General features: G+C 45.0%; 1 protein-coding gene across 4 annotated transcripts in view; it reads right to left on the reverse strand.

Moving 5' to 3' along the window:
• Positions 1–12,908, reverse strand: part of LOC135401746 (protein O-mannosyl-transferase Tmtc3-like) — a 131,706-nt gene that overhangs the window by 47,509 nt on the left and 71,289 nt on the right. For all 4 annotated transcript variants that reach the window (XM_064634308.1, XM_064634310.1, XM_064634309.1 and 1 more), the window contains one exon: positions 12,203–12,259. In XM_064634308.1, the coding sequence (XP_064490378.1) occupies positions 12,203–12,259 (57 nt within the window). The remainder of the gene's footprint in view (positions 1–12,202; positions 12,260–12,908) is intronic.

Below are 12,908 nucleotides of genomic sequence, written 5' to 3' on the forward strand. Positions count from 1 at the left end.
CTTTTATCACGTTTAAACGGACTTATGTGTTTCTCGACATAGCGGCGTCCTTTTTTCGTCACGTCGTATCACGTGACGCAAGAAACTATGCTCTGAGGGAAGAAGAGGGAATTAGTCCCCCTAAATTACAATTATTCCCCATTTCACTCTAAATTTTACTCCTCAGCGTTACATAGCCCTAAGCCTTCCGTGCACTTACAGACCCGGAAAGGACCAGTCCCCAAAACGAGTAAAAGTACTATTTTTTGCCCTACAAGGAAGGAACTGCTCAAAGAAGAAGAAGGAAAAAAGAAAAACAGATGATGAATCGGAGCGTTCTCATCAGTGCCATGTACGTCCACCCCAATACCGTCTGTCACGACAGACGATCGGAATGCCATTACCGAAATTGCACACATGTACGAGTCACACCTGAAACTGGCGAAAGTTTATGAATGACACCCTACCCGGACAGTTTATCTTCACCCATTCAATATCTATTTCGATAAGAGAGCTATTAGGGAAATGGAGGGAAAAGAAAGGAAGCGGTCGCGGGATCAAATGGATCGCCTGTGGACGTCAACCGACCGTGTCGCCTCCTCCCTCTGCTTATCGTCCTCAACGAGCGATTAATAATGCGATAAAACTAATAAAAAGTCGCACTCGGACTTTGGTGAAACACGCAGGGGAAAAAAGGAAGGACGTTTCTTCTGGTGACTTTTTCCTTTCTGATCGGAGATGATGATGGATGAATTCTGGTCGACAGACACGTCGTCCCTGTGCGTATGTGAGAGAACACTGGTAGGGTCACGGGACGGATTCTGCCTTTTCCATACTTTTTAGGGGAATCGCGCCGTTATGATTGGAGCCGTGATTTGCGGGCAAAATGGGAAAAGAATGGCTTTCGTCGGGCGTATGGGAAATGTTTTCACGACGAGGGTCGTAGCGGAGATAAGGGACAAGAGAGGGAAAAGGAATAAGGGGAATTTTGCAAGTGGGATGCCTAATGAGTATATTCGTCCGCCTTTCCTGGAGTGTTATACGTAACGCCGTTACCGATACTTATTTAGTGCTCCAACCTTTCTTCACAGACCATATTTCTTACTTGTCTTACTCTTACTCATTGTCACTGGTCTGCCTAGCGCTCGACAAGAAATCTGTGGACACGGCTACGTGCTCCGTAAAGGTAATTATACCAAACATATGTTTATTTTTTTCTTCTTCGAACCTGGAGGAAATAACGCCGGGCTCAACAAAAGAGTTGAGGTGAACGAACAGAGGTGTGCTCTGGATTCCACTAAAAACTGCTGCGTCGCACTGAGTCACGCTCACATACACTGTGCTATTGTTAACTTCGGATAGGTTTCCTTGGTCATTTGACTCCACGATACATATGACAGCTGCCGGAGAGGCCACAACCTGCTAGGATGAGAGAATAAAGCTTCGAGAACCAGCTATTCATAAAAGTCGAGCAAAGTGTCCGAGTTACATAATAAATATGCTGTCTTTTAGCTGCAAGACTGTCTTTTCCTAATTTGCTATGACACATTGAGTGTTCACGTAAGCAACATTTCGATGTTGCACCTTCTTCGTATTTCCAATAAAAGTATCGGGCAAAGGATTGTATTACTCTCTTTAGTATCGGTAGCGCAAACTGTTACGTTAAAAAAGATGTATCAATATCGGTATCGCGATACCATATTTCGGTAACGGACACAACACTGCGGTTTCCCGTAGCCCTGTGAAAGAAACAGATAAAAAAAAGGAAGAAAAGAAAGAAGGCCACAGCCTTTCCCGTAAGTCCCCAAGCAGCAAAATGTACTGAAAGTCGAGTGCAATAGGGGTGGACGGTATGTGTCTTATCAATGTTCTTGAGTATCACGAGTCTGTTCAAAGTCTTCCACCTACCCGTCCACCCCTATTGCACTCGACTTTCAGTACATTGTGCTGCTTGGGTGACAACAGCTACGTGGGTTGATACCTGCTCATACCTCTGCGATATGTTCCCTCTAAGCTTATGGCATGCACCATACCTCAAAGTAAACGTATAATGGTGAGCGTAATCGATTTATTGATTGATTGATCGATCCACTGTCGGAATGAAAAACGCTAATTGAAAGCACAATGAATTAGTATGTGTTTTCTCCACGGCTAGGAGCAGTCACGGATCTTATATACGACAATTTGAAGAAAAATAGCTGAAATATGAGTATATGAGAAGAAAGAAAGAAAAAATACTACGCCATATTTTCAGCTTCCTCTCATTCTATTTTGTGGCACCACCATAAAGAATCCTCAAAATTCAATCGGAATATGCTCCACATACAATTCTTTCATAAGAAACACACGAGCTTGCCATTCCAAAACTAAGAAATGGAAAAATAAAAAGATGCAGATGAATCCCATTTCCCCCAACTTCAATTTATCGGCATCACCATTTCGCGGACGCATGTATTACGCTTCTACTCCATAAAACAGGTCGTGATTGCAACACCCAGGGCGCAATACATTTTTTTTTGTACGACGGAGAGATCCCCACAAGTTTGCACCATTACGAAACGCACTCTAGCTGTCTTAACAGTGGCGCCCCCTTCGAATGGACGCACCTGACACAGACAGGGCGGGTATGACGGAAAAGAAGCCGCCTTATCTGAATAATCCCCTCAAACACAGGAGCCAATTTGTCCGGGCTTTTCTTCGGCACGAAGCTTCGCCGCTCGGTGCAAAGTCCGTCCCATTCATACTGCTGGGGATATCAACACCGCACAATGAGAGCGGAACAATTTTTTTGTTCTTCAGTCGTAAACCACACCCGGATGAAAAGTGGGGATTTAAATTTTATGCAGAGGTAAAGTGCACCGTACATCAGAATGCCTTCAATACGCTTCCTGTGTCCCATCAGGTCAGCAGCTGAAAACGACGGCATGTATCGTGTTGGATTTCGTTTTCCATAGATGCATTCACATGGTGAATTCTTTTGCGCACGTGGGCTTTAAGATTGGGTGTTATAAGAGTGAAAGACACACGGATGAGAGTTTGTGCAAGGAAGAAGCATATCGTACAGAGGAAAAAAAATCGCGATAAACCGAAGTGAGAGCGACTTCAGCTCGGGACACAAAACGCATTTCAATCTTTCCAGTCACAACGGACCTTTATCACAGCCTCGTCGTATCCTAGCGGCTCTCCAGCGAACTACGCTCGGCGCGCGCCCAAACAAAGCCACGTGGGTCGCACAAAGGACCAAAACCGGTCCGGAGTGGGACTGACGAGCTCTGGTCCCCACTCCTGTCGTCCGCATACTGCGCCATCTAGTGAACACGGAGATGACCCTCTCCGGCGCCTCAAGGGCATGCGCAAGGGCCGTTGTGAAAAAAAGTCCACTATAATACTCTTACCGCCAAGTTCCATACCACAAGTACGTCATGGTTGAAAGCTCATAATCGCATCGTATAGTGTTACGTACAATGCTGGACAACAGTTTACAAGAAGGAATGCGTGTTCCTTCTTTAGAGTGACACGCTGGCAGCGAATGGGTACGTTGCCGACTTAGAAACAGGGTTACCTAGGCACATGTCCAAGTCCGCCCATTCGCCGTCACTCTGACGAAGGAATGCGTAAACTTTAGCCCAGCACTGTACACCGACGCTAACATCGTCTCGATGTAAACATATTGATTCACCTCTCACGAACGGAAACTTCTGCACCAGCGCAATGCTACTCGGAGTATTTGTCACTCTGGTCGGCCACCTATCCGCTAGCTTCGTAATTCGGCGCTTGTCGAAAAAGTAACTCAAGTTCTGACTCCATACAAAACGACAGAGGACACGGTTCATTTCTAAAGCAGCACGGGAGAGAGATTGCCAAAGGAGTCACGCATGCCGTTCAATGATGTCACGTTATTGAGAGATCTCTCTGTCGGGATCCATGCTGCGTGTGTGCGAGGTCACGCTTTTGTCATTTCTTTACTCTTCAATGCAGGACAACGAAATGCGCACTCATTCATGAAAGGGACAGACGGATTTCCGGGACACGATATCCATGGCGTGTCATCCCTCGGACATGGAAGGCACAGGTCAGAAGACATTCCACTTTAGAAACTGAGCAGAATAGTCCGGTTCACCGCTAAGGATTTGATATTTTTTTATTAACACCGCGAATCAACTGTAGCTGTAGATTGATGGAGAGGGACAGTAGGAAGCAGTGAGAGACTTAATATGCGTCCTGGGCCAACTTCAGGGGGAACTGTGCCGACATCCGTTTGGAAAGTCTGCCGCAAGACTCAGGGCAGGGTCTCAGACGGCACATTCGGTGTAGGATTCGAAGCCTGCACCTCCTAGTCTTCAGCGTGAACTTTCTTAGTAACTGTATTTATGCCTATGTGTATTTATATACAGGGTGTCTCACCTAACGGAAAAAAAAGAAAGAAACGTATTGGCAAATTTCGGAGATCAATTGCGAAAATTCAATTTCTCGCGAATTAAATTTGATAAAAGTGCTCAGAAGTCATGGCAACATCTCCCCGAGATAAACAGCGTTGGCCACGTAGTATTTAGACTAGTATATTTTTTAATACGGTTACTTTTTTCACGTTGTCAAACACCCTGTCGGGTCGTAATGGTTACTGATACCCTTTACAGAATAATTATTTATACCAACTCAGTATTGGCGAACTGCTGCCGTGTATCATTCGTAGGATCTCCATCTAACGAACTGACTGATCAGAAAGCGGTATTCCGTGTCACACGAATATACGACAGGAATTCCATGTCGGCATTTCCTAGACATTCAAGAAGGATGAAAGCAATTACGGTGGGCGTAGGCAAGCTATGCGTACCGGCCACTGCTGTCGAATGACCTTCCTTTATAACGCGCATTCAATCTGCACGTAACCATCGTGACCCATGCTGCACCTTGCGCCGAGTGACGGCAAGAGATATGCAGGGGTAGCGATCCGATATTCACACCGCACAAAAGCGGAAGTGAATCTGCACTAACAGCCACATCCGGACCGCCTCGCCGGAAGTCGTATCCATCTCCTTCCTGAAATCAGAATTATTTCCGCTCTATAAAACTGCTCCATTCATCGACCCACGGTGGACGCATAAAAAGAAAAAGAAAAACGCACATGAAAGGTACGTTCGCAAACGTGCGAAGACGAGGTCGACTTAGTTCGCATGCACGGAGACTATTACGTGGACTGTTGTCATATTTCAATGTAATATAAATGGCGTGCGCTGTGGTGCTCAGGTATTTTATGATTCTTCCATTTCGTTGAACGGTAACGAAATTGTTTTTTTTTTTCCCTTCAGGTTCATAACCGCTATATAAGAAAATAACTTCACGATTTTTATGCGAGCGAGCTGATATAAAGACGGTCGTACTATAATGTCGTGCCGGCAATTAATTTGTTCGCTACATGCGATAACATTCGCAGTATTCCAAGTTTTGATATTACGATATTGGCTGAAAGAGTATTACTGTACTTTCTTATTTTTTTCCTGTTTTGCACCGCTGATATTTGACACAGTGTGTGGCCCATTTGAGCGGCAGACCGCTAGGAAATTGCACGCCACCATACAACCGCATTTCAGCGCTTTGTTGTCAAACGTATCAATGCTTTATTAGAAAAAAAAAAAAAAACGGTTAGAGCGTCTTTCTATCTATTAATGACAAGACTGACAATGCACGAAGATCTTGTCATTAATAATTAGAGAGATGCTCCTAAATGTCCTTTCTTCATTTTGAATTATTACCTTGTAGGCAATTTGACATTGTTTTTACACCTTTTGCGAACGAGGTTGTGCCCGATTTTAGCGCTTTTAACCCGATTATTACGAATTTTATAATACCGAGCACGGTACATACTGAGACTTTTGAAGCCCTGTTTCCTCCTGTGCATAAAATTAGAGCACAAACGCACAAGCGTTACACCCACCATTACCTTCTGCAACATGCACCCGAGACGTTTCACAGTCAAGTCTGACCATCGCTGTATACAACAGTATAGATTACAACATTGAAACACATTGCAAGAAAAGACACGCGCATGCGAGTTCCGGTGGGATGCTGACTGAAAATACACTTCAACCGCAACCAGACACCTCCCGAACGCGTAACTCGAAAAGTACAGGCGCCACATAAACCAAGATACAAACCCGCATATAACGAACACTGATACAACGTTCGTTCCCAAAAGTCTCGCTCACGTGCACCGCGAAGAAACAGGAAGGTATTAAATCCTCATCCCGCAAGAAAAAGCCTAAGGTCCGCCCATTGTTATCAGACAAGATGACAAACCGGATGTTTTTCATACTGCTTTGATTGACATTTCAACCACGACCGACGAGGATGTCACGGCCAGATGTTTGTTTCGGAACAGCGGCAGTTCCTTCTAGCGGTTCGTCTTATATTGGATTTTGAAGCCGCATCAAGTGCGCAGTAATAAGTCCGAAGCCAAGAACAGCCAAAGGGCATTCGCAATAATATGGAGTCAAACTTCATTTCAAGTCGCAGTCGCCTCAAACTCTTTCCTGCGGCGAAACCAAACAATTTACTATTCGAGGAGATGCCCTTTCCACTCATCATTTTTCTTTAACCGTACTTTAGAAAAGTCATGAAGTTTGACTGGTGAGTGTAAGTAAGCTCTTTTTTTTGTTTTGTTTAGAGGCTACTTATCGCTATTAACGCAAGGACGCTTCATCCTCGTGCAATTTTAATGGGAATTTGATACGCGACGTCTTAACTCGTAACGTTAACACTTTTACTGCAATATGGACTCTCCGTCTTCCAGAAGTTTAATGTGATTTTGAGAGTTGTGGTATTTTTCGAAGTCTAGCAGCAAATGATCAGATAATGAAGAAAGAAAAAAAAAAGGAAGCGGAACATCCCTTTCCATGTTCGACTTGACATAGTTATTAGTTTAGCACAATATTTTCTGGGCCATGGAGGTAAGGTTGGATCTTGACGACAGAACTTTGCTCCCGAAGAAGGAAGGAAATCATGAATGTCGTACTTTTTTCTAAGCAAATAATTCCTCTTCAAATAAAAGCAAGCAACCTCAGTGCGGCGCAAGGTATTAATGTTGTTTGGAAAGTATTGAAGCATTGTAGACGGGTAGAAATCCAGCGAACCGGTAGAGAAGTAGGAAGGGAGTTGCATCCTGAGTTGTCCTGAGGCAACTCCCTTCGTATTGAAGCATTGTGTTGCATTGTGATACTTTCTGGCGTTGATTGAACAATACGAACACGCGGTGCTCATTAACAATCCAGATACAAGGACTATAGCGTACTATATCTAACAAATGTGTCCGAAATATGACAAAAGTAGCAAACAACCGCACTTGGCGCAGACATCAAACAATACCAAAATGTAAACAAGATATAGAAGATCCCATAAAATGCCATCGAACAAATGCCGGAGAATGGAAACAAATGGAAGAGACGATCGCTCGCATATAACGAATGTCGAATTTCTGCCCCATCATCGAAGCTTGCGTACTTGAGAAAACGAAAGAAATCCGCACACTCGAAGCTGGCAAAATATAATACTCTATACACATATTGGAGCGAGCACTCAAAGCACGTGTCATATAATATCCGAAGGCAGAAATACCCGCGCACTAAACGACGTTGATCCCGAAAAATCCGGCGTCAACGTCAGCGAAATAAGATTCAAAGACCTCTAGAGCCCTAACGATCTGGCCGCCTTCCATTCGAAATGCATGGTCCCTTTCTTAAGTCTTCCTCTTCCGGTGCCCTTCTTGTCACCCTGTCTTAAGGAAGCCGACAGATTTGTTTCCTTAAAGCCTGGTCATAAATCTTTAGAGTGCTCTTCCTTTGTCGTCACGATTTGTTCTGTGTCTATACGTGTCTTCTGTCCTCATCAGGGCCTTCGATGGAATACAAATATCCACACAGAACGTCGCGATGGTCGGTGTTAAGCCTAGTCCCTTATAAGAGCGCTTACCGCGTTACTGGGAGTCATCACTCGAGGAGGGAGGATGCTTTACGGGAAGTAAAAAAGGGGGTACAGATTGTCACGTGACCCCAAAAAGCGGCGAGATTTATAAAGCCGAACAGGATGCTTCACAGATTGCGCGGGAGTAAGAGAATGCTAAATAGCAAACTAGCTAGTTTTTTGTTCAGGGGGCAAAGACTGTATTACAGGGTATGCCCTCACAGTCTTATTTCCTATTGATTTTCATGTAACTAATGAATAAAACAACCAGATCCAGAACCAGAAAGTGAGCGTCAAGGGCGTGTTAACATCACCATGAATTCAATAGGCTCTTGCGCTGTCCATATAAAAATAAGAAAAGAAGAAGAAGAAAAAACGCGATACAATGACGATAGAGAAAAATGCACGTGTGAATTCGCCGTGAAGGGACCTTTGTTTCTACAAGAGAAATCCTATATGCCAATGTGAAATCTGAGCTCGTTATTTTTTTCCGCCATCATCGAAGATCGGTTTACGATATGACAGGGGAATGTCAATATCACGTTCTGTTGTCAGTAGAGTTGAAATTCCAGAGGCTTGTCTTTCAATCCACGAATTTCTGTGCATTCGTTCTTTTTCCCCCCTCGAAAACCTCGCTTATGAACCTGGCTATCCCCAATTTGCTTCCACGCTGCTGAAGACAGTGGCTGAAACACTTCACAGCATTCCCGGCAGTTTTCAGTTTCCTCGGTGCATGCTCCGCACGTAGCCTAACTTCCAACCAGAACGAGCAAGCTAAAAATCATGCACTTATGGCATAACATCATGACTCAGCAGAATGTCACAGCACTTCATATTCTTGTGTGATGCGTCTCGGTAAGAATGATTGTGAAGCATTGAAGCAACGAGAAGAGGAGAAGAGCAACTAGACAAATCTCCATATGAAAACCCTCCAGTAGCTATGTGAAGAACAGCGAAAAGGATTTAGAAACGCGTGGGTCATCCACGACGGGGCTAGCCTCCATAATTCGCTAACGCTATATGCGGAGCATTCAAGACACCGTCCGCTGCATTAATCATCCAATGGATCCATCAGCGACGACGGCACCACGCGCAACGCACAGCAGCCGTAAACCCTGCGCGGCTACTCCATTAAGTGCAGTCTTAAACGGCTACTTTGTTTCTTTTAATGGAAATAGCCTCGCCGCCAGCTGCAATCCGTTCCTCTGACGGATGATTCTTAATCGGCTTTTCCTCGAATCTCCGCCAGACGGATTCGTGTCGCTAAGCTCGTCCGCCTCTAAGCGGCTCTGCAAGCCGCTAATGAAAAGGCCGAGCACTAATTAAACGGTCCGCGAGGGGTCGCTTTAGCGGCCTCATTGCCTCCACGAGAAAGCTGGGCAGGAGGCTAAACATCGTACGATAATGCGGCTGTGTATGGCGTCTTTGAGAAGAGTTTTCAAAAGTCGTTTATGTATGTATGCGCAGTGTTATCGGACAGAGAGCAGGCGGGGGCACTGTATATACCTCGAATGGAAGGAATGCCTGCTTAGGGTTAGACGAGCTACAGAATGAACGAGAGCATGTCAAGCTTGCTTCCTCGCAAGAATATTTCCGGGAAAGTTGTCTGAAAGATTTTCTTTTATAAATCAAGTTCTCGCGGCAGCTCCGAGGAGTTCTCGTGCGGCCGGAATCTGCACTTGCGGCGCGTGCAAAAAGAAGCTCAAAGGTTCCGTTACGTGACTATGTTTATATCTTTAGCAAGAGCAGACGTCTTTCAAGTCCCGAAGCCTTCGGCTAGTACACTGTAAGAAAAAAAGGCGTAAAATGGGGAGTAATTGCAGCTTCTAGTCCCCCATAGATTCCCCGTTTTAGTCCCCTAACCCCGACGTTTACTCCCCAGGACAGCAAACTGTCAGGGAACTTGGCAAATGGTCGTCCGAATGTGCTCTTGGTCAATTGGATGGCATAAGGCTGTATAACTCAGCCAACTTGACAGTTTTCCACCCACACAGAGTAAGAAACAGTTAGCGCATCTTTCTTCGCAAATTGTGCCCTGTGTATGTCGCGAGATTTTATATCACTCGATATATCACGGTTGACGGTTTGATTCCAAGTATTTTCGTGCATACATACGAATTATGCACCTGGGACTCTTAGAACAGAGCGTGAAATGCAGTCTGTGGCATTCATTTACTCCCGTGTATTTACTGTGGCTCTTAAGCCGATTTTTCGTATCGCACCAATCTTGTATTGAAAACCGGAGGATGGAGCAAGATGCAGTATAGCTAGGAGGGAAAAGTCAGGCCAAACAACACTCAGCAAGAGTACAGACACTGCTAGTAGTAACCTTCGCCTGGTGGACCGTGCGGCTTAAGAAACGTGGTCCACCATGGGACAAAAGTTTACGGAACACGGCACTGGCGTATTTCTTCATCGGAACGGTCCCGTGCTAGATATCGGGAAGAGGTTGAATAAGAAACGGCTGCGCTGTCAATCTCTCAGTATCTGTGTCCGCTCTTTGTTGCTGCTAGGGTATCACTCCAAGTGTTAAAAAGCGAAATGTTCCGTAAACTTTTGTCCCGAGCTGTACCGCAAATAAATGTGTGTACAGTTTCTTGTTTGTTTTACATTGCGAACTATAGGATGGTACAAGCCCAATGCTTGCCCACATCGCGCTTCGAAACTAGTACTGCTCTCGCCCCAAAAACGAAGAGCAGACACTCCCTCACCGACGAACATGAAAGCGTGGCATGAAACAGTTTTTAGGTGTTGTCACTCCCTCTTTCCTTTCTTAACTATTTCGCTTATTCTTTTCGTCCTTAACTTGGAAATGTAGCTTGCCGCCATTATTCTGCCACCACCGTATAGCCGCTCCGAATCACAAGGGATGTATTTTAGCGGTACCGCAAGCAATAGTACTGCCCCGCGACCGTACGGCGGTGTTCCAAGACACGGTTCACCAAGGCAGACCGCGTTAACAAAGGTGCAATTTTTAACCCCCTTTCCCCTCCACGACATGCGCAGGTTGCAATGAAGGACTGATTTCAGTGTTTTGTCATCAAGTAACAGTACTTATGGGGGTTGTCGTGTGTCTGCGGTGTTTGTGGTATTTTTTCTTCCATCCATCACAATCTACGCCATATATTAGAATCGCTTCTATTGTGATCAAGCAGAAGAACCGGTGCACTTAGCACATCGCGTGTATTGCCATCAAGCACATCGGTGTGAGTTTTTTCTTTCTTCTATCGTTTTGTTTTTTGTTAGATGACTAGGTGTGTATTGTCATCAAATCAAATTTTAAGGGGAAAAATCTTCCCGGCAACCAAAGCGTACTGTCTCGACGTGTATTGTCATGCATTGGCATCGAAGCGGAAGTACAGTCACATGGACTGGCTCCCATATAACTGTCTCAACGAACTAGGACAAAAACTAGAACTAGTGCAATACCAACTCCTGCCTGTCAAATCCCATTTGTATTGCCAACCGTAGGATTGAACAAGCGCAAGTCTTGCCCACATCACGTTTCATCACGTTAAGGATTGATGTTCGACGACAACATTATAGTAAAAAATGTGTGTATTGTATTGTATTGCGTATGTGTGTATTGTATTGTGTAAGAAAAAAATCATGTGCCATGTGCACGAGCTTTCGATGTGGTCTGTCAGCTTGAAAGCAGTCGCTGGCTCGTCCGAGCTCTTCTTTCATCTAGACCCGGAAGAGCAATTCGACCTGAAGAACGGCACTCCTTTAAAACAATATCATACCAACGAGAATGCAGCTCATCCACTGCAGTCGCTGTCCACAAGGCATATAGCATGAAATGGAGTCCCTAAGTAGGCTTCTCACTACTGGTAGTGTAGCTTTTTTTGTTTTTTTAATTCAATGAGGCGCACACTGATGCACGAAGGCCTGTTGTTAATGAATTTAACGAATACGGTGCTCCTAACTGTATAACCAGTTTAGTGTCACGGAGAAAGAATCACGAAACTGTGGCCACTTTGTTGCCGAAACTGTTACTGCCGGCGATGGCGCCATCTCTCGGACACAACGAGAAACTGCATCGGGTGGATGCGTTGAGGTGTTCGCCTACCTCTCCACAGAATGAATATAGCCTGAGCGGCGAACGACTTCCCAGGCACGACTCACGCAGAAACAAAATGACTCGCCTTTCAACTTTCGAGTGTCCTTCTATAGGATTATTGTGAAACGAAGCGTATTCGAAGGCTCTGATTACTAACAACATGGGTGTATGTGTCACAGAGAGAAATAAAACCACTGCGCTTACATGCGATGGGCTGGACGAAGAAGACGAAGACTCGCCAGTAGACGCCGCCATGTTGCCCTGCAACAGAACATTCATTAATTTACAACTGATTACTCATTACAACTCTCATGATCGTGTTTTCCCTGGGAATCACTCAGACGCTTTTCCCAGCGAAGTCGGCCCAGGACGCACGCTCCCCCCCGATCCGAAATAGCACGCCACCACCACTCATTACCTTCTTCGTGTGCATTACGTAACATCCACTCGACGTGAGCTTCTTAAGATATATCGTGTAACGAGAGACGTAAAAAAACGTAAACAGAACGGATCCGGGATGATTATGTAATCATGAGAGTAACCAATGGCGAATCAATGGGAGAACAACATTCTTCGTGCCCACAACAACACTAGGCAATTTTGTGAAGGATCAATACAGAGCCTATAAGACCGAGCATATCGGGTGGCCGAACAAGACCGACGCATACAACGAGCAAGATTTATAAATTGTATCTACCGAACGACCGCCCTATCGATTACACCCCTATTCAAGGCGCTGTTATTAACATAACTATAAGCGTTCGTAATGCTCGCGAACGCGATCTAAATATGAAGCGCTTCACTTATTGACCCGATAATCCCCTGTGTGCGTACAGCACGACAAGATTCGGTACAGTACTCGTCGTTTGTACTTTGTAGTATTGGATGGTTTCCGCAGGTGTTTAGTACT

This window comes from Ornithodoros turicata, chromosome 7 (genome assembly GCF_037126465.1).
Source record: "Ornithodoros turicata isolate Travis chromosome 7, ASM3712646v1, whole genome shotgun sequence".
NCBI classification, from domain to species: Eukaryota; Metazoa; Arthropoda; class Arachnida; order Ixodida; family Argasidae; genus Ornithodoros; species Ornithodoros turicata.